This window comes from Oreochromis aureus, linkage group 13 (genome assembly GCF_013358895.1).
Source record: "Oreochromis aureus strain Israel breed Guangdong linkage group 13, ZZ_aureus, whole genome shotgun sequence".
Taxonomy (NCBI): domain Eukaryota; kingdom Metazoa; phylum Chordata; class Actinopteri; order Cichliformes; family Cichlidae; genus Oreochromis; species Oreochromis aureus.
In genome coordinates, this window is record NC_052954.1 from 21,141,155 (window position 1) to 21,163,517 (window position 22,363).

Sequence of the window (22,363 nt, forward strand, 5' to 3'; positions counted from 1 at the left end):
TGTGAAAGGCGGGTTACTATGGTTACGCAACGCTTTCCCGGTTGAAAGTACTTTTAATAAAGGTTGCGTAGTTGGCTTTTTTATATATATTAAAATGAATGAGTTTGGAAGTTTAGAGCTCAGGTATGTTGTCCCTGCAGGTACGTCACTGGTTATTTGTTAACAATTAACTAATATTGTGTTCTTACAGGTGGATACAAGGTTTCGCAAACAGAAATACCGAGTTTGTTGAAAATAAAACAGTATGCTACACATGTGGGAATCATATATGTTTCCTGAACTTGGAGACAAGGACGCAAAACGCGTTTCCGAGTCCTGGCAGAGGCATTGGTGCATTGACAGCCAACGGAAACAGTGGGATTTTTGCTTTCTCCGAGGAAAAGCTATCCCCGTCGATATATGTGTACACTTTCCCTGAGCTTCAGTTGAAGAATGAACTTAAGGGTAAGGCAGACGTACTTTAATCTGTTAAACTGTCACATTTTTACTGTAATTCTGCCAAAGATGTGGACTTTTGCTCGTTCACCTCTTTCTTTAGGAGGAGCACAACTGGACTATACATCTCTGGCATTAAGTCACGGTGGTCCATATTTGGGCTCCTGCTCCTCTCTTCCTGACCACATCATTACTGTGTGGTAAGCCACTCAAGCAGAACACTGCCTTATACTGTGTGCCATGTGTTTTCTGTTACTCGGGCTGAGCGGCAGTGTAATAGTAATCATAACCTTCTGATGCAGGAACTGGGAAAATGCTGAGCCGCTTTGTTCTCAACCACAAGCTGGACAGGATGTCGTTTCCTTGGCATTCAACCCCATGAATTGGCTTCAGCTTTGTGCCTTGGGCACTGCTTCACTCACTGTCTGGAATATTGCAAAGAGTGACAGCCTTCATGTCCTGCAACCGAGGTAAACACAATACAGCAAATGCATGTGTTTAAGTTTCTTTCAGCCTTGCTGCAAATGCATGGAAGGTTGAAAGAAAGTGGGGAAACTAAAGAGTCAAATAAGAACATATATGTGCATGTTATATTTGTCATATTGCAGTACAATTGAGCTTCGAGCACCTGATGGGACCTTTAGTGAGAGCCAGGCACCATCCTCTCAAAATGTCAGCAACATTATGGTAACTTTCTAGTTTGTGTGATGTAACTGCAGTTTTTAGATCTTTAATTTATCCATAAAACAATTATATTTTCCGTGACCCAGCTCTACATGTGTTTGCACAGGCCAAACTCCACCAGAGGACCAGAGCCAGGCTGACTCCTTCTGCCATCTGCTGGACAGCCACTTCAAAGCTCTATGTGGGCTGTGCTGAAGGATTCCTGCTTCTTGTTGACCCAGAGAGCCACTCTGTCTCTGTCCTTTTCAATCCTACAAGTAAACAAACCCACACTTGGATGTGGAAGATATTTCTTACCCAATTCAGAGACTAGAAAACACATTTGACATATTATTTGTTTTTCATTTTTGTTCAGGTGCTGATGCTATCCCTGAACTCAGAAGAAACAGCTTTCAGCGTTTAACTCCTAATAACAATGGTTTGATTGCTGTAGGAAAGGTACAAGCCCACTCAGTGGTTACTGTATTAATGTCTAAGACAGGGGTGGGCAATCTCAGTCCACGAGGGCCGGTGTCCCTGCAGGTTTTAGATGTGTCCTCGAACCAACACAGCTGATTTAAATGGCTAAATTAGCTCCTCAACATGTCCTGAAGTTCTCCAGAGGCCTGGTAACAAACTAATCATGTGATTCAGGTGTGTTGACCCAAGGTGAGATCTAAAATCTGCAGGGACACCGGCCCTCGTGGACTGAGATTGCCCACCCCTGGTCTAAGAGCACATCAAACATCACACAATTTAATATGATTCTGTGTTGCAGGAGAGCGTGGTACACCTGCAAATCAAAGGGGCTCAGATAAACATTGCACAAATGTGGCAGTTAGAAAGACCTGTCACAACTGTGATGTACTCTCCTGACTATAAAGCATTACTTTTTTCCTCTAATACAGTAAGTACTTAAGCGCGCAGGAGCATAAAAACATGATATAGCCTAAAATATCCAAATAATAATATGTTACATGACAGAAAAGAACAAACTCTGAGACCTGCTGCTTTTCAGGGGCAGATGTATGTGTTGAACCCAGCCCAGTCAGACAGGATTGTGAAGATCTTCGATGTTCTCAGCGGCAACTTTGTGACAGCAACTCTCTTGCACAATGACAAGAACATTTGTGTGGTAAAGCATCTGTGTTGCTCAAGACCTGCGGCGTCTTGTAATTTGGGTCCGTGTCTCTTAATGAGCAGTGATGTTTGTGTTTACATTGGTTGCAGTCCTTGAAGGAGTCTGGAGAATTGCAGCTGTGGTCCTCAGATGGCATCTGCATCAGTTCTCTCTCACTCCAAGTGGAGGTCAGATTGCCACCATGAGAACTTACAGGACAGAGCACTTATATAATATAATATGTGTAAAATTGACATTTTTAAGAAAAAACACAAGTCTCTGTGTCTTTAGGTGACATGTCTGGCCTCCTGTCCTTTTGCACACTATGCAGCTGTAGGAACAGCTACAGGAAAAGTGCTCTTTATTGACCTAAACCAGGAGCAGAGGCCTCGCCTGGTGCACGAGGTTCTCCTTTACCACACTGCTGTTGATCACTTAGTGCAAGTATCTTCCATTTTTGTGATGCTTTCACGGGCATTTCAGTTAAAAACTACACACTAGAAAATTATTCTGTCTTATATTTGTGACATGGAACCATGAATTAGAGGGTAACGTCTTCTCCACTTCTGCTCAGAAAAGCAAATAAAAATGTGTTTACTTTTACAGTTTTGATCATGGCGGGAACTACCTTTTCACCGGTGGCTCAGATTCACATATCTATGTCTTAGAAGCAAGGCCATCCAAGATGTTTTCAGTCATAGGGTACACAGGTAAATGCTTTTATTCTTACTCCTTTCAAAATATTATAAATCAACATTAAATTACAGCACACATCAGTGTAAATATCACTGTAGATAAGAACTGTCACACACTGTAGCGTTGCAGAAATGTGTGGTCCTACTACTGTAACCAATGCAATGTGTGGGTTTCTTTTCCAGTTCTTCCTGGATGCATTTTGTCTCTTTCCGCTCAGTGCAACAGAGACAACAACGAGGTGAAGGTTCTTGCACTGTGTGCTGGTGAAGAGGACAGAAAAAAGGACGGTAGCCTGCTTACATTGCTCTCTCTGCCTACCCAGAACCTTGGAGGTACAAAACTAAAGGGGTTGATGAATTCTCTACTTAGTCTCTAGATGTTTAAATCATTTTAAAACATTTTTATGATGGGACATAAGTTATTTTTTTTAAAAGAATCTGTAGAACATAAAATACTGTGGTACATTTTTAAGAGTGTAAATCCCTCTTGACAAACAGTAGGATTTTTTGGCAGTGTCTCAGAGGCAATGTGAGAATCTCAAGTCTAATAAATGAATCATTAAATCATGGGGCATTAACTAAGGCAGTTCAAAAAATGTAAACATGTAGCCAGGGAGGGGCACTGCATACATGAGAGGAGTGAGGTTTGAGAATCTGCAAAAAGTAAAAATTCATTTTGAAACCAAAAGTTGAATCATCTCCTGTGGGCGAGGAGAGGTTTGGAAGGTGATTAATGGAAATAAAGTACAAGCAGAACTTAAGGATCATGTCCTGGTTCCCGTGGTTTCCTTTATATTCCATTTACAGTACTGTGAAAAGTCTTGAGTCACCTATCCATTCTTTATCATTTGTTTCCAGGGAGCAGGGCTTTCTTGTCTTTTCTTAAAGTGGTCTCTAGCAGTAGTTCTCCTGGCTTTCTGAAGGTCTTTTGTGTATTGTGTTGACATATAACAAAAACCTTAGCAACTTCTCACTCTTATTGCCTGTTTATGCCCTGTCCTTATCTTCAACGTCATGCTGCTCTGTTGTATCTTAATTGCCCCTTGGGGGTAAATAAAGTCTTTCTGATTCTGATTCTGAAAAAATCAGTTTTAAATTGTATCTTTAGGACTTTGTTATTAGCAGCCTGTTGCAAAGGCATTACTTTTGCTTCCATTTCTTTAGTCAGATTTTAAAAAGTGCCAAAAAAAATGCATTTTGAAAGGCATAAAATTGTATGTATTTCTTCAACAAGATGATTCCCAAAGGTGATTCCTTTTAGCTAAAAACTTTGGATATCTTGGCGTGGTGTACAGTGTGTCCTTAAAAAAATTGAGGAAACTTGAAAAATGAAGACAAAAGAAGTGGGAGGCCTAAAAAAATATCTACACCTGATGAAGGTATCTGAAAGGCATGTTTTCAAGAAATAGAAAAAAATCTAGCAAAGACCAGACACAGGACCTGAAAGATCCATCTGACCCTTCAGTTGATCCATCTACTTTTTGCTAAAACTTCGTCAGTACGTGCAGTACCATCTGGAAAGCATGTGATTGGCAGCAGCTTAATTTTTCAGCATGATAATGATCCGAAACAAACTGCCAATGCAGTAAACACATACCTGGATAGAAAAACACACATTAGGATACTATGAGCCATAGATCATCCTCCCCAGAACCCGAACCTAAACATTATGGAAACAATGTGGAATCTTCTTGACAAAAACAAAAAAAAAGCAGCCAACATCCAGAGAATAGATTTAAATTTCCTTCAAAAAGCCTGGAAAATGACTCCTGAAGATTACTTAATGAAATGACAAGAAGGCTGCCTAAAAGAATTCATGCTATATTGAAGAATGAAGGTGGGCATACCAAATATTGACTTTCAAGATTTGATATAACTGTGGAAACTGTTCTTGCCTTATGTACTATATTTCCATTTATGTTTGCACATGTTTCACTGCACCTATCTCCCATTGTAGGAGCAAAATATAAAGACCTGGGAGACAGCCTGAGATTTTAAACGGTACTGTAGTACACAGGCTTAATAAACGATGAGTGATAGGCTTCTACTTGTCTTCTGTTCTTATTGTTTTAAGCCTGAAAAAATGCCTTATTTATCCATTATGTTTTATTTATCCAAGGAAATATCTTGGCAGTGTTCAAAACAAGGAACCGACACTAGACCACATTCCCATAATGGATTAATAGTGCTTAACGTGATGTATCACACAGAAATGTTTAGACATGTTGTTACTAACACAGTTAAAATGAAGACAGCGAATGAACAGTTTACAAAATCACACCCTTTATTTATACAGCAGACTGGAAAACTATGTTGGATAACACACACAACGACACAAAGAAGAAGCAAACACCAAACGAAGAGTTTTAATACTAAAACTGAGATGCTAGTGTGCTTTAAGGGGCCATCTTTGAGATTAAAGCACCAGATAAATAATATAAGCAGAAAAAAACATGCTTGGCAGTTTGTAATGATCAATTTATCTGTTCTTCATTGCATATTACAATGTGTCTGCTGTCCTGCAGGTCCAGATAGTATAGACCGACATGGTTGCCTGTCTTCTCACGTCCTCAAAGTGTTCACATTCACGGTGCCTCGTCCACTTAAAAGCTGTGTTCTGGGATTAAGTGAGATCTTTGCTTACTGCCACAGGAGTAAAACACTTCAGCGATTTGTACTTCCCGAGGTTTGCTGCCGTCTTTTTTGGCTTTTTTCTTCTCAAATCATCTGTGTAACTAAGTCACAGCATAGCATCACTCTGATTTGTTTTTGTAGTTTTACATAGGTAATGGTCTCAGGTGTGCATTTTGAATCTTATTATTCTACTCTCTGATCTGTGCTCTCAGGACAAAGGGGATCTCTCCGATCAACAGGGAGTCGAGCTGAAACCAGTGCAGGAAGTAAGGGGTCATCCGTTGGGCCCTGCCTCTCTTGCTCTCTCCCCTCACTGCTTATGGTTGGCTTCTGTGGGCCGAGATGGCTTACTACGGATTAGAGAAACTGCTTCCATGGTTAGATCTCATTTAATTTCCTGTTTTTCATTTTTACTGTGAATGTTTTTGAATCCCGTTTTTCATTCCCTGTGGTGTTGCCGCACCTCTAGGAGCGGTACATTGAACTGCAGTGTCACTCGTGCCGTCTCGGTGGAGTCCGGAGCGTGTCCTTTTCCACAGACGGTTGTACACTCCTCACTGTAGGCCTCAAAGATGGCTCTCTTGTATGCACTAATATCAGGTAAAAGAAGTTGCACGTCACGCTTACATAATGCACAGATGTGAACAGCAGAGGGAACCGTTGCTCACAGTCGCCAATAGGCTGATGAGGGTTATGTGAGGCAGGGCTTTTTCTCTATTATAACTGGCAATGAAGGACAAAAGTAAGTAAATATAACTTAGTGTCCAGGGGAATATCAGCAGGAAAACAAAGATCTAATAAAATTCACAGCACAATCTTTCCTCAGAATAACATCCCACTCACATTCCACATCTGACTACAGCGACTGCTCCAGCATGCTTCTGTTTTCAAGTTGTTTTTATCTTAAAGGTTTTAGTACTTCAGAAATATTTTGTTTTCCATCCACCATTTGTGAGATCATGGTGTGTATAACCCACTGCCTATATTATTTATATAAATTGTGAATAATCTGTAAATGTAACCCCAAGTGACCAAGCTATATATATAATGTTCATTTTATCTGTGACAGATAATCTAAAATGTTTTTATGTTATTAATTATAGTTTCGATCATTTTTTTGGTCAAAAACACAAAATGTACAAACAAAATTACATATATTAGGCAATCCTTGTGTGACTTTTTTCTTTGTTTCAGTACTGCTAAAAAATAGCATTTCAAAACTTAAGACTGACTGAATTAAGGATTGACTTTATTAAAACATGGCAGTAACATTTTATTGGCAAACATAGATCAATGCTTTAGTTTAAAGCAAAAACTAAGAAAACATCTTTCCTGTCGATTCTGTTGTGTTTTAAGTGTTTTCTGATGTTGAGCTGTTTTCATTGTCACTTTGGAATCTGCCTCAGGGTGTTGTAGCGGAAAATTTCACTACTGTAAGTCTGTTAGCCGTGGTTCGCTGCAAGCAGACCTACTCATAAATTTCCATCTTCTCATCACTGATTTAGAAGTTGGAAATTTACAATAAAATCAAAGCCAGTAATGTTAAAAACGGGTGTGCATGCATGTTTCTGGGATCACAAATGACACCACATGGCCATCCATCATATTTTCAGTAGGATACTTTCTGTGAGAAACAATGAAAAGTTTAATTGATTCAAATTCAGATCCACACTAGAAAACCTTGTCACTATGATCCATATAAATATACAGACCTCTGAGGTGATAACCCTATCCTAACCCTGTATTTTAGAGAAGGAAAAGAACAGATTTTTTTTTTAAATTACATTTTTCTTTTGTGCTTCAAGTAAAATTATTATTTCTTTGTTCCCTGATTGACAAAACTTTATAGAACATTTTAATTGCACAGTCTGATCGCCTAGGGTTAAATGTTGGCAGTTGCGTCGGCCACTGGCACAAGTTACATGCTTAGGCTCTACAAAGATTCATTGCACCGTTAGACCTGAGGGGGTTAAAGGACATGCTTGATGATAACATACATTTTTATTATTAGCAACAAATTCCATGAAAAGATCAAATATTATCAGTGCAACCAATCTGTGCAGTCTGTTCTCAGAGATTCTTTTGTCTAGAAACTCTTAAATGGATTTGTGTGTGCTATTACTTCATTATGATCAGTTCACTGTTGACTGTGGCTTTTTGTTAAAATGACAGCTGATGAATACCTTTGCATATTTTTGTGTATTTTTGCTTGGGTTCACACAGAGTTAAAGGTGGGGATGTCAGTAAGATGAATGAAGCTACTCAGTACAGCAAGTCTATGGCTCATTTCTTGAAGAATATCTTTGATACTGAAAATCCCATCCTGATTAACTTTCCTGTGTGGGGTCAAGTGTCTCTGGTTGGGACGGAAACTCCAGAGGTAAGTAAGGTTAAATTTTTCTCTTGCGTTCTGTTTTACTGTAAAAACATGCTCTATTTGCTCAGGACAATGGGCTGAAACTATTAACTAACTGCAGTCCAGTGCTGTAAAATTTTCCTTTGTGAAGACTGCCCTGCTTCCATGGCCTCCAGTAGCTGAGTGTTGTTTCTTAACTTCAGCTGTTAATGATTTTAATGTGGTAGGAAAAAAGTAGAAGTTTTTCAGTGCCTCACAACTCAGTACACAAACTACAGCCTCCAAATCTGAAGGAACGCCTCTCCGACAGACCTTTAACATAAACAGATTTAAATTATAATGTTTTGTTATGCAAACTTGGTGCCATCCAAGTAAACTTAAGCATAATGATAATAAATTAAACATAATTTTTTCTTCTTAAGAAAGGGTCTGATGTTTTTTCGTTACTCCATGTAATACACTATTTTAATTTTCTTATATTTTGTTTTTAAAATATGTTTGTTGCATTTTTCATGTAGGTTTTTTGTTTTTAGCTCATTTCTTTTGTTTATTGTCACATATGTCTTTAATTTAAAAAAAATCTTTTTTGGCCGTATTGTACTTTATTACTAAACTATTCAGCTTTTTAAGCTGGTTTGTTAGAGGCTGTAGTTAATGTTTTGGCTGTTGTAACATAGGAATTTCGCAGCTCTTATGATAAATAAAGTATATCTTATCAGTTGTAATAGATATAAACTGCTATTTATTGCTTGTGTGCCATTTACTGTTTACTTATCTAAATCTTTGAGTTCTTTTTATGTGTCGTAGGTCAGTGGTGGACCATCTGTGGATGTGACAGAGCGAGATGGGGATGATAACAACCTCCTACGTGCTCCACCTTCACAGCCCACCTGGCCTGAAAGCAGGCGAGAGGGGGTCAGTGATTAATATGCTGTGATATTTGTGGTGGTGGAATGACATCTGGATGTTGTCAACTATTTTTAGATACTTAGTCTGCTGTTTTTTTTTTCTACGCGCTTGCAGATTGGAAGGTTACGAAAGTCCCCTTTGCACCAGCGTGTGGTATCTAGCTGGAAAAACAGCTGTGTGGTTTTTGGCATGCAGTCGCTCTGTGCAACAGCTTGATTTATCATTCTTATAGAGTGAGAAAACCAATTAGCTAGAGGTATAGCACAGTAAAGAACATAAACATGTGTAAGAGCATGTTAGGTACTTTATCACCTGACAAAGAGTTTTAATAACAATAAATTGATGTTGAAGGTGTGGCAGGTTTTTGAATTGTAGGTTTCGCAAACCTCACTGATTATCACACATCGGAAAGAGGCAATTTCTAGTCTGATTTATGCTACATCTACCACGGCGTTGTGGGTGGGCCTAAGGGGCCTGAACCCACCCACTCCACTAACGGGCCCACTGTGATAAGTGGAATAAGTGTCTTAGTATTTATTTTCAGTTAATACAAAGTAAATATTTAAATAAATAAAAGCTAAATGTGTTTTCCTTTATATATAAGTAAAAGGTGATATTTATGAAGTCATCAAAGGCAAATTCTGACCACTCACAACAACCCATTTCACATGAGCCATTACCTGATCAATCTGAGGGAGCACATCACAGTTCAGAGGTTGTTCATCAGAGGATGAAGAAACTTCTCTGAATGTTTCTGATACGATCATGAGGTTTTACTCAGTTTGATTCTGGGATTTTTGGTATACTGAACCTTCACGGCTTCTTTGTTTCAAAATATTAGTCTCAGCGGGGACAAAATAAAATTTGTCCTGAGAACTGTTAAAAAACAGGTGGCCTGTCTGTTTCATATTCTCTTTCAAGGTAGAGGCAGTTTCTATTGGGTTGATGAATTTACAGGGCAGTGCTGTTTTGTAACTATTGTTATAAGTCAGTGTAGCTCACCCTCTCATCCACAAGAGAATTTATTTGTTTGTTTGATTACACTTTGGATCTCTGTGTTTAAGGGGATGAACATATTGGTCTTCGCAATCCACAGCAAGAATAGTAATGATAGATCGAGTATTGTTTTCTTCATTTACACATGCTTGTGGGTATGCGCATGCACCCACTTGTAATAAATATAAGCGTCAGGATTAAAATCAACTTCTATAATTACTTCATCCACAATCGGGATCCTGGCACTGCCTCTGTGCTACAGGCTGAAGTGTTGGCTAACATTTTCTTTTCTTGTCATGTAATTACTATTTCTAATTTGAATTTTTACATCTTTGAGAGATTCTCGATTCTTGTGAACCTCACAGTCTACATGTTGTCAACAGCTTCTAAAAGAAGATCAAGAACAATACTCTGAGATGAAGAAGAACCTGATGGAAACCATCAAAGAGTTACGTGACAGTGTAAGTGAAGTTTATTACAAATGCTGGTAATAAAAAGATTAGGAGAAAATTATAAAGCCCATGCATAAAACCTGAAAGAATTTAACACAATTACTGTGTCAATAAACATTTTTCAATCCACTGAGAATTCTCCGTACTTACAACCATACTTAATACCTGCACAAAACCTACATACACGTAATTAGACTGATCTAAAAACTGCTTTCATGTAGCCAAAATGCTCCATATCTAAAAGCTAAAAACATTATGGTAAATACTATACAGCAGATAAAACATAACATGATATTTGAAAAATAGATAAAAGCTCCACAAACAGTGTGATCCCTGCTCTGTATTTCCTGTGATGTTAGATCCAGGAGATGATACGTGACAGTGAGAACCAGCCTGAACACTTTAACCTGGATGTTGAGGAGGAGAGGAGACTCGAGGCCATGGTGGAGCAGGAGGTCACGAGGGTACTGCTGCGCACACACACACACACACACACACACACACACACACACACACACACACACACACACATAAACGCGATGACACTTTAATTCTTAATTTGGGTGATTGTGAATTTGTTTCCCCGTTGTAGGTGAGGACGGAAATTGAATGGGACATTTTAGAAAAATGTTACCTCCGTGATGTCCTAAAGAGAGAATGCTGGGATACCATGAAGGTCATCAGCAGGACCATAAAGGTGAGAAGGGTCAGAAAAAAACAGCGAAACATCACACTGATGACTTTTACATTTTTTAATCATCAGAGTTTCTTTTCTCTTGTCTGCCGCAGGCCTTTCACTCTGACCTTGAAGTGCTGAACTACCCTCTGAAAGAGCAAACAGAGAAAGAGCTTGAAGACCTTTGCAGGGTTCAAAATATGAGGAAGTTAGAAAAAGCTGCCTGCAGCGTAAGAAAAACAGATCCACAAGCTCGAACACTTTAGATTCTGAGTAGCACTGCAAAGAAAGGCATATGTGATGAATTTGAACCAGTTAAATCGTGTTGCTGTTTTGAAATGTGACACAGAAATGCAGTAATGCAGTGCTAAGTGAAAGCTGCGACAACGCAGCCTCCTCTGTGTTTTAGGTTTTCCTCTCTGGAAATACATTTTATGGCTGAAGTGTTCAAGTCAAAACAAGTTTACAGCTACAAAATAATTGGATGCCATGAATCTCAGTCCTTCATCTGACCTTTCAATGCAGTAACATTTTGAAATGCTTGAACACATGCCAGTCCACCAGTGTTGAAACTTTTTTAGATTTATAGCTGTGTGGCTAAAAGTGAGTTGTTTCGATAGTTTTATCTTAGTGCAATGTCCTGTGGATGAAGTTTATAATCACATGGCCGCAGATTCAGTCCTCACTGTTTATCTCAGCCCTTGTGTCCACCTTTAACCCTCAGCTGGGCAACCTAAAGAAGGATCTCAGTGCACAAGAAGAAGAGGAGGAGAAGAAAGTCCAGGACGCAGAGACTGCCACTGTGACGGGGAGTATCTCGGCTGAGTTAGGATATTCAAATCCTTATGTCTACGATCAGTTCAGCCTGAAAACCATAGAGCAGAGGATCAACCAGATTGTTTTGTTACAGGTGGGAACCTGTTTCAAAAAGGTGCAATAATTATGCCTTTATATTCAGGGAATATCCAGAACTGTAATCAAAACACTTTCTTAAAAATAATAATTATGGAAATAAAGAGCAACTTCATCATATTGTCATGCTGATCATTAATAGCAGGTTTTCTTTGCCCAATTTCACTAATCTGCACATTGCAGGATGTGATTTATCGCGCCAAGACAGCTTTCAACACTGACTTTGAGGCATTACACAAGCAGAAGATGAAGGAGCTCAAACGTGTGAGAGACAGGAACAAGCACATCAGAGAAATCATGCTGCAGCTGGACATGCACGAGGAGCTGTGGGAGCCCAGTCTGACCAACAGCGAGTGGCCAGAGAGGCTGCTCACAGTGGAAGACTCTGAGGTTACTGTCCTCTTGAAACATCTAATCAGTTCACAGAGAGTTCAGAGAAAGTTCAGTGGACAAAGCATCTGTACATGTTGAACTGCTCGTTTGTTTGTTTGTTCTTTTACCGAAGTGTGAAATGGTGTGTGGTTTTTGTCTTATGAGATGTCAACTTTGTCCAACTCCAGATAAGAGCTGAACGGTACCTGACAGCGGAGCAGAAAGAGGAGGAGGAGAGGAGAAAGCTGGAAGAGGAACGTCGTTTGGCTGCCCAAGTATGCTGCCACAAAACAAAAAAATATGTTTTTGTTTTTCGGTTTTTGCGTGTTAAAATACTTCCATAAAGGATCACTGCTTCGATGGTGAGGATAGCTCAGTTCTGCCATGTTAATGGGTTTATTGTTCTATTGCAGGCTGATGATTCTAGAGAAAGGGCTCTTGATGACATGATGGATGGAGTACTTGAAGTGAAAAAAGAGGACATCCTGAAAATGGTGACCATTAAAACATTTTTTGTTTTTTTTAAGACATTAATGCTGAAGTAGACCGGTATGCAGCAGAACACAGTATGAAATATTATCTACTCACTTCTTTGATCAATCTGTTAATTTTGAGTTTGTGTCCAAATGCAGAAAACAATTAAATATAAAGTAGAGAGTTAAATGGTAAATGAACTGGTACTTATGAACTGCCTTTCTCCTCTAACTGCTTTCTATTGAAAGCCCGATTCAACCGTTCACACACACACACACACACACACACACACACACACACACACACACACACACACACACACACACACACACACATACATATATTCATATAGCACTTTATTCTGTGCCTTCGAAAATCATGCTTCAGCACCTCGACCATTGCCACTTTGACATGCAGACTAGAGGAGCCAGGAATTGAAACACTAACCTTTTAATTATTAGATGATCTGCTCTCAAGTGGGAAGATTTGATGATTTTATAACACTGGTGTTGGTACGGGGGTATATGGTTGAATAGAATAAGACATTTGAATGCTGTAGTAGAATGTAATTCAATTTAAAAAAAGAAAATTAAACAGTCTTTTAAGTGAGAAGATAATACAAATAAATACAGCATGTTGTATTTAGGTATTTATAACTATACTGTTTTTTAATTACTGGTAGTTATAGATAATAATTTATTCCATAATAGATAATATAACCTATTAGAAAACTGTTCCATGTCTCATGTCTTTGTTTCATATTACATACACTCTAGCCAGAGTGAACCATGTGTGTGTGTTAATGATGTCGCAGGATTTCTTTTTTTTTTTTTTAAACTTCAATTTATTTCTAAGCAGCGTCAGTTAAATTAGACAAATCAGCAAGAAGGGCACATAGTTTCTATTGAATTTACTCCACAGGAAATACCTCCGCCTGAGTTTGTTTTGACCAAACCTGACATTCAGTGGAGTGAGGAGGAGAAAAAAGCTTTCAAAGAGTATGAAAAGAAAGCCAAGGAGCTCAGCGAGGAGAAGGAGAAGTACAAAAAGGTATTACATAAGCTGCTCTGTTTTGCACTGATCTGAAATAGTATTCGCTCATGATATGAATGGTAACCGTCTGTGGCCTGTGTTGTTGCAGCTACTGGAAATTGAAATAAAAAAGCTTCACCAGTCCACCAAGGAAGCGACCGAAAGGTTTGATGAAAATCTGGCAAAGCTGTTAGAGAAGAAAGTGAACTGCACAGTAGCTATATACCAGGTAAGCCCTCTCTTCTCATTTTCCCCTTGCGATGTCTTTTATAACATCCTGTTTAAAATTGGTTTCGGTGTATTTTACAGGAAGAGCTCAAGATCACATATCTCGTTGAGTCAGTCCTCAGAGAAGAAGAGATGAGAAGCCAGGAGCAGGAGCTCAAGCTCAAACTTGAAAAAATGTTGGCATACAAGGTCAGAAAACTGGTGCACAGTAATGCTGTAGGAATTTATGAGTGCCAGCTTCACACTCTGTTCTTTGTGAGAAATGGCAGCAACATCATCCAAAACTGTAGAACAAAACCTTCCCTTCGTTCAGGCATGTTTTTGTAAGAGCTAACCTGTGTGGCACACTCATTTTGTAGGCTTCAAGACTGCTTATCGCTAATTTCCATACATGCCCTTCTCCTCTACAATTGGTTCCTCTGACAGGATGAAACTGGGGAGAGGTTGAAGAAGCTGGAAGAAGAAGTAGAGTTTTTACAGGAGACCTATGACAATGTTGTTCTTGAAGACAAAGTAAGCCAGCTGATTAAATACTAAAATCATAGCTGAGAGAGATGGCGAACATAACACAATATAGTAACCTAACGTCTCTGTCTCTGAAGTCGCTGGATAAAGACTTCAGGAGGGCGTTTTCAGAACTCCCGAGCCATATGGTCGATTGCCTCTATAAGATGTTCAAACGCAGACCCAGGTTTGTTTCCTGATTCATGGCTATGCATGAGGAAAATTACATAATTTGAGTTGTAAACTGTTTATCGGTTTTTGTGGGCAAATTTTCACCCCACAGGGCTCAGAAGATGAGGGCCCAGATGGACAACAGTAACAATTCTGACCCGTTTAAAGAGCATCGTCTGTATGGTTCTCAGGCCCCTGATGCATTCAGCCAAATGCTCAGAGCCATGGATGAGCTGGACGCTCCAGCGAACATGCCAGAGGGCTTAAGCACAGTAGCCTGGGAGAGATTCTGTCAAATTCGCAGAGCTAAAGTAGAGAGCGAGCAAAAGGTATGACGACGAGGAGAGGTTAAATATGGAGGAGAGTTGCTGTTCCATTAAAATATGCATAAATGTGCACAATATCTTACTCTGGCTCAGCTTATGAATAGATATACAATACAGCTATTTCCATTCTGTGCTTGCAGTTATGCACTCACTGCTGGACACGTCTTTTTCAGGTAAAAACAAAAGCTTTGACTCTCGCTGAGATGCAGGCATTCCTGCAGAAGAAGAGAAATGAGGATAAAGCTGCTCAAGAGGAAATTAAAAATCTTTCTGAAGCGCTTGAAAGGTATCAATCTGATTTTTCACTCTGATTTCAAGCAGTTGTAAAACAAGCCTTAAACTTAATGCCTAGTATAAGTGCATTAAATCTATTTCTTAACAGAAGAATGACCTGTGACTGCTTTTTTCCCCCCTTCTGTTCTAGTCTGCACCGGAAGAGGACTGATCTCCTGATGGACACCATGGTCCAGATCATACTTAAACAGGGACAGGTGGAGGTGACTACCACAGACCCAACTGCTGACAACGCAGACACCAACTTCATTCTTTACCACAGGAGCGTTGTGGACAACCTGAGAAGTGTCATCAGGGTCAGCCTTTTCCTACTCTCGTCACAAAGATTTTGATTTGATTCAAACCAAATTGGTCAAATTCAGGTGGTTATGGTGTCGTTGCCTGCTACTGATTATTATCGCTATGCTCAGACACTTGCAGAGCAGAAAATAGCATCCATGGTGGTGTGCAAAGACGTGCATAAGGGAATGATCCAGCTAGAGTGGGAGAACAAGGTGATGAGGAAGCAAATAGAAGACCTCTACGACAAGGAGAAGAACATCAAGATGCTACGACTCTCAGAGGAGCAGCAGAAAATGACAGTAATGTAGATTCTAAAATATGCTAACACTGCCTCTTTTTAAATGTTTTATTCTAAACTAAACTAAGACAGTGAATAGGCATTACCCTGTATAATTCCAACTTGTGAAAACGTTCAACATCTGCTTAAAATAATAACAAAATGTCTGCGTTTAGGGTTAAACATTAATCCCATTTGCATTTCTGGCCAAACCTCAGGCGGTGATATGAAGGCAGGTATTTGGCAGCATCACATGTTTTGCGGGCAGCAAATTGTTACCATCCTCCAGCACAGATGGATGATCTTTTATTGAAGACACACACCCTATTCACGCCAGCTCCCCACCCTGTTTTTTTCCCTTTTTCAGCTCTTAAAACTCTTACTCAATAGGTGGAGACTGGTTGGAAGATTATCCTGTCCTTCCGTTCTTTTTTTTTTTAAATACATTTTTTATTTTGTTTACAACCTAATTCACATAGAACATGAGTAATATCACAAGTTAGAGCGCTGCAGCTGAGAAATAAAAAGTACAGATCAAATGAGTCATCCGTCATCTTATTTTTAACAAGTCAATGAGCATCGCATGTGTTTCCAGGCCTGAATGCCAGCTTCCGTTGGAAAAAAAAAGCTTCAGGTAGATCTTTGGTGGCCATTTCCTGCCATTGTTCAAGCCCATGAAACCAACCAACTAAATCCAAAGTTTTATGATGAAGGCGTTTTACTTCAACCGTTGTTGGATGCTGATTTTCTGTTCTTTCACTGCACACAAGCCAGCTGTTCTCTTTTCTTTTTAGCATTGCAGCAAGTCAGATCAAGAAAGTCACACATCCAAGCAGATTTCCAGTTTGGAGAAAAGTATTGCGTTGATGGAAACGGTAATAAAACGTAGCTACATGTAATTTGTGCAGCTGACTGTTCAGATAAAATATGCTCTTTTTTTTTTTCAATTTTATGCAATTATGCAAATGCAATTATTTTCAATTTCAGACTCATAAGAAGAGTGTGCAGCAACGCTTAAGAAAGATTGAACAGTTAAATAAGCGGGCAGCAGCAAAAGCTAAAAAGAGCGCCAATTTAGAACAGCAGCTCCCTGAAATGCAGGTCACCGTGTCGGAGTTGAGACACATCTGCGAAGCAGCAGGTAATGAAAACAGCTATTTCAATTAAACACAATGCAAATGGTTGTTTTCTTCATCTTCTAGCATGTGTCTTGTTTGGTATTTAGCTATGGCAGAAAATGAGGCTGCTGCAAGAGAAGAGCGCTACCAGGAAATCGTTAAGAGGAGCAAGCTGAAAGAACTTGCCAGAGTTCAGGCAGAGAACCTGGCTTTCCTTGGGGCAGAAGTTGAGCGTCTCACCATGAAAAACTTTCCTTCACTTGATCAACTGAAACACTAATGAGCAAAGCTTTCTCCTTCAACAGATTTTTACAGTTTTATTTAAGCTTCTCTCAGCAGATATACTGAACATAAAGTGTACAACTTAAACTGTAGCAGCAGCAACAAATTAAACAATAAACAGGACATCTGAAATGTGATTGTTCTCCTGTAACATTTTATTAGGTAGTGAAGTCCTCCTCTGTGCGGTCAAAGTGCAGAATGCTGTCATCCAGATTGAACAGGTCAATCAGCTCGGACAGGCTGGCTTTTCGTCCATCAATAGGGACTTCTGATTGCAGTTCATACAGCGCAGCTTGAGCACAATGCCGCCACTTATCAGTCAATGTTTGGAGATGAGTCAAATCATTCTGTGGGAGAAAGATGGGAGAACCTGTCGTAAGAAATCGCCAGCTTTGGTTTAGGTAACCAAAAACATATCCCATTATGTTCCATTTAAATGTCGCCAATACCTTGCTTCTGTACATTTTAACCATCTTGAGTCTACGTAGAGTCTCTGTTTTGTCTTTCACCTCCTTCCTGAGACATTGTGCAAAGTCTCCTGAAGGACATTGTGTTGATTTGGGAGCAGGCCCAGACAACGTTTTACTCCCTGCTCTCTCCTCATTTCTGTTTACATCAACACTGCCTAAAATCACTGGAGGATTATTAACGGGCTGCTGGGAATCTGCTGAAACTTGTTGGCCATTCTCCTCATCATCAACACAGAGACGTTTGGCCACAGAGAGGGGAGAGATGAAGGAGCGCCTGGATCTCTTCAGCCTCTCCCTCAGTGAGGCACTCAGCTTCGGTTGATGCTGTGGGGGGGACAGAAAAGAAAATGACTCACAGGGAAAGTGCATGGGCAAGTTTTGATAGTTAATACAAAAGTTCCTATAAAGTCAACCATCATGCCAGGTTATATTATGTAAGACAAATGGTGCTTAAACCCTTCTAGCACCTTACCTTGTCTTTGTAGTCACAGGGGCTTGACTCTACTGAACTACATGGTGAACAATACTCCCTCTGTAATTTAGCTGCTTTAGGTGTGATATCCATCGGAGAAACTTGCTTTGAATCATGTAAACGTCACAGTTTTGAAGGGTAGTTTAAGTTAGCCAAGTGGATATCGTTAGCTAGTCACTTATCCATTTATCACATTTTAACAGACGCCGCTGAAAAAACAAAACTACTTTCAGCACTTACAGTAAATGAAGGGTTGTTAAATGCTGCTATATTAACCACTGAACAGCCAACAACTTTCACTAAACGCAGACTGAATCAGAAAGCTAGGAGCGATGCGAGACTTTTTCCGTATTTTGCGGCTCGAAACTTTCGCAGTCTGTGATTGGATAGAACGTAATGACGTATTACAGAAACGCATCTTGGGAGCTGTAGTTGGTAGAACATGTAAGGCACAAAATGTTCTTTGTGCCTTAAATCCGGTGTTTTCGTGATGTTTCTCAAACTTACAATAAATCCGCATGATTATATTGACTCGCTCTTCTGCTCTGAGAAAATTATACATGCAAAATTAGTTAAGTGTTCCTAAAAATTATTTTTTGGAACTAGAAAAAACCCGCTGGAAATACAGGTTACTTACAATAAAACTAAATAAAGTCAGGTAATTAGAAGAAGAAAATTAGAAGAAGAATATTAGAGTAAATTAGATTTCTCATTATATTTTAAAGGACAAAGAGTAACAGTCAAGAAGTAAGGACTTCCAGTGAAATTAAACTCAACTATGCTGCTTTACAAAATAAAGTGCTACAGGAAACACAAAGTAAAACTGATTTGTGTGGGCTTCTTGACAGGTTTAGTGCTGCTTGTCACCCTTGTTGCTAGGGTCGAGTCACATTGTGATTCAACTCTTCTCATCAGTTGATTCATCTCCTTTAATGGGCTTATTTTTAACTCCTCCAGACCGATCCATTCATGGTTTGTTTGGGATGGCGTTCAGATGTTTGCGATCACCTGCTTTTTTTTCTGCTGCCTTGAGGAGAAAAAGTGGGAGTTAAAACGTGAGGCTGCCTGGACTTGAACTTCAGCACTTGGCAGTCTGATATTACACACCCTAGGGAACTGGGGTTTTTTGTCATATTATATGGATGAATGTTGCAGGGCTGAAAGCTGCAGTTAATTACTATGTGTGAGTCAGGAGACAGTTTTCTGTGTTTTTTTTTTTTTTTTTTTTTAACTTTTGAAAACTTGACAAAAACTCAGTCCCCAGCAATATGGGTAGCAACAGAGCCAATGTGAGACAGTGAATGCAGGTGCCATGTCTTTCATCAAATACAGGTGTGCAGGCTGGGCACTCTTAAATATAGACTCTAGACATGTTTTTGCATGCTATTAAGTCCTGTCCCCCTTACTTAAATTATAAGATATGGTCAGCCTTTTGCTTCCCTTTTCCCAGTGGATTAGATGCTACTGGGCTGTGCACAGACTGTCACTTGACTTTGGCTGAAAGGGTGTTTTGTATTTTGGGTTAGCGGGTTATTTTGATTTCACAATCCGCTGTGTGCTGGTTTCCCTTTAATGTGTTGCCAGTGAGCCTCATCTGTAAAACCCTTCCTTATCTCCCCTCCCAGGTTTACATAAACAGCACATAAAGACCAGTAAACTAGAGTCTGACACAGGGGCCACAATATGGGGACACACAGGTGATAAAAATCACCTGGCTAGCCGCGAACTTGAGGCCTCCTGACATTTGGTGTCACATTTTCCCCTCACTTTCCATATTTATCCAAAGAAGGAAAAGGACAGGTGTTATTAATATAACTAATGGCAGCTCCTTTCTGTTTAAGTGTCCCAGTCAGAGTCACAGTGTCTGCAACACTCTCACTGTCACACTGAACGGTATCAGCGCCCTGAAACCCAAGACCTATCTGGACCACAGCCATCAGTAACTTTGATTTACACTTGTACTTTTCTCCCGCGAGACGGTAAAGCGTCTGCTTGTGAAAAAGGATGCAAAAATAACGTGGTTTCAAAATGTCAATTTGACCTTTAACCTGCAGTAGCTCAGTGATGGCTGTACGAGTTGGATGACTGTGGTTGTTACGAATCCTTCCTGATTATCCCCCTTGAAATAGCGACGTGTCATCTTTCACTGTCAAAGACTGAAGCAATTATGTTGACCACATAGATCAAAACCCGCATTCCTTTTCAGAAATAATAGTCTTTTCATTTTGGAAAACAAAATAGTCCGAAGTGCGTCTCCCTGTGTTAAGGTTATGCTCTTTGTGTTGCTTCCTCTATACAATGAGTTTATTGTTCTGTTTTTCTAATGGTGCATGTGATTATAGCTTTCATTTAATGTTCAAATATCCATCCATCCATTTTCTCAACCACTTATCCGGTTCAGGAGGACTGGATCCTACGGTGCTTTCAAGTCATCTACGGATTATATTCTCATTTAACTGCTAAATTATTAGGTCTTAGAAAAGAACTAATCAAAGTTTCCTACAAGCAAATGTTAAATCACTTATTTAGTCCAGCAAACTCTCCCAAAACCAAAGAATGGTGCAGGGTATAATCAGAGATGGCACTAGCTGTAGCTGCAGAATATTTGGTGCTTGAAGTATAAATTATAAAAATAAATGGCGGTTATTTTTCTGTAAGTCCGCAGAATCAAAATGTTTACGGCTCAGGAGTTTTACAAGTCATAAGAAAACCAATAAAAATCAGGAGGTTTATAAATAAACTGTTACATGCTCTGTCTCTCTCTCTTAAATTTGCATGCACTTTCTCTGAGCCAAGTATCGTCAGAAGTTCCCTCTCGGTATTTATTTATTATACCGGAGAGGTTTACCAGCTCAACTTAGAGCAAAGCCTGGTGTCTGTGCAAAGTTGAATCTCAGCTTTATCTCTTCAAATACCTCAAAATGCCAAGCCAGTCTGTTGAGGTTTCCTGTAAATCATCTTCTATAGTTAAATACAAATTATGCCAGCAAGAAAAAAAAAAAAAAGAGTCCATCTTTCAGCTCTGTAAGTGCTGACTCCTTCACAAAAAGAAACAATAATACTCCTTCAGAAAACCTAATTTGTACTATTTTGCTGTCAAGATTCACATTTAATCATTTATGTGTACATGCCCGGTTATCCTAATAAACCCTGAACAAGATTTTTTCTTTTAACTTTTCTGCTGTGTAAAGCATTTTTGAACTCCCTGTGAAATCTTTTGAAGCTGCTTCCCCCTCTCTCCGAAAGAATAATGAGAGCTTATCTGGAACAGCTGTTATCCTCAACACAAACAGGAGTGTGTTTCATACAAAAAGGCTGCACAGGCCAGTCTGCTGCAGCTCCCCCCCACCCCCCATCCTGGAATCTGTTGCTTTCCCTTAAGATTTGGCATTATTCAAACTTGCACATAGATGTGAGCGGAGCAGCAGCTCCTCCTCTGTTACACTGTCCTTGGGGCCATTTCTTTTCCATCCTTTGAGCAGATTAGAGTCATACTCGCTGTGAGTCATGCAGGGTGGGTGGATGTCTACACAGGGTGTGGTGGGTGAGGGAACCTACTGGCGCTTGCGGCTGCCAGTGTAGAAATAAAGCATCTATAATTTGGCTCCAAAATTGCATAAATGTAAATGAATGGATGGAGAACTTTTATTATTATCATGCAGTTAAAAACAACTCGTGTGTCCTCTCATTTGGTGACTGCACGTGGTGGAAGCTGTTGATATCTTCTGAAGTCTATCAGCAGTGTCACATGAAAACTATCAGAACTCCTAATCTGAGCAGTAAACAGGAAAGGCACAAACTGATGCTGAAACAGCTGGATATAAAAAAAAAAAGCTGAGGAGCCTTTTACGCAAACATTGCAGTCAGTTTAAGTCACACCGACTCCAGCCTTGTGCTTTTAATTTTAAAATATACCGTGAATGTTGTAAAAATACTGCTTGGTTATGTAATAACAGTTGCCGGAGCCATAGGATATAGATTAAATGCTCTGTTTCTTCTTCCAAAAAATGCGCACCAGATGCGTTCCAGATGCAGCAGGATTGATTTGTAGCCCACACTAGATCAGCAGACCCCGAAATGGCTGCACTGCTATCCAACAGCAGGAAAGAGAAGGTGGTGGTGGTGGGAAAAAAATCCTACCTCCCAAATCACCCCCTTCCCACCTCCTCTCGAAACTTTACCAGTTTCGAAAAGTAAAGCTGAAGCGCTGAGC

At 39.7% G+C, this 22,363-nt stretch overlaps 2 protein-coding genes across 4 annotated transcripts; one reads left to right on the top strand and one right to left on the bottom strand.

The window, feature by feature from the left end:
• Positions 1-14: 14 nt before the first annotated feature.
• cfap43 (cilia and flagella associated protein 43) lies at positions 15-17,345 on the top strand. 2 transcript variants are annotated; one of them, XM_031757125.2, is made up of 38 exons: positions 15-123; positions 191-444; positions 539-635; positions 738-905; positions 1,044-1,122; positions 1,226-1,376; positions 1,475-1,557; positions 1,877-2,005; positions 2,117-2,233; positions 2,329-2,406; positions 2,510-2,658; positions 2,825-2,928; positions 3,097-3,246; positions 5,439-5,599; positions 5,760-5,924; positions 6,017-6,147; positions 7,771-7,927; positions 8,711-8,818; positions 10,192-10,269; positions 10,620-10,724; positions 10,853-10,957; positions 11,050-11,166; positions 11,661-11,846; positions 12,032-12,238; positions 12,409-12,495; positions 12,634-12,714; positions 13,616-13,744; positions 13,836-13,955; positions 14,036-14,143; positions 14,381-14,467; positions 14,557-14,645; positions 14,742-14,958; positions 15,129-15,241; positions 15,380-15,545; positions 15,660-15,830; positions 16,603-16,683; positions 16,796-16,949; positions 17,034-17,345. In XM_031757125.2, exons 1-38 carry the CDS (start codon positions 95-97, stop codon positions 17,204-17,206), a joined length of 4,884 nt encoding a protein of 1,627 aa, XP_031612985.1. In that variant the 5' UTR covers positions 15-94; the 3' UTR covers positions 17,207-17,345. The 2 variants fall into 2 exon arrangements, with proteins under 2 accessions (XP_031612985.1, XP_039477376.1); XM_039621442.1 differs by having other exon boundaries at positions 1,044-1,107.
• sfr1 (SWI5-dependent homologous recombination repair protein 1) lies at positions 17,217-18,536 on the bottom strand. 2 transcript variants are annotated; one of them, XM_039621444.1, is made up of 4 exons: positions 18,391-18,534; positions 18,151-18,255; positions 17,658-18,002; positions 17,217-17,555 (listed from the first exon to the last, which is right to left on the bottom strand). In XM_039621444.1, the coding sequence occupies exons 2-4, from the start codon at positions 18,241-18,243 to the stop codon at positions 17,367-17,369; spliced, it is 627 nt and encodes a 208-aa protein (XP_039477378.1). In that variant the 5' UTR covers positions 18,244-18,255; positions 18,391-18,534; the 3' UTR covers positions 17,217-17,366. The 2 variants fall into 2 exon arrangements, with proteins under 2 accessions (XP_039477378.1, XP_031612996.1); XM_031757136.2 differs by having other exon boundaries at positions 18,151-18,536.
• Between the last annotated feature and the right edge of the window lie 3,827 nt (positions 18,537-22,363).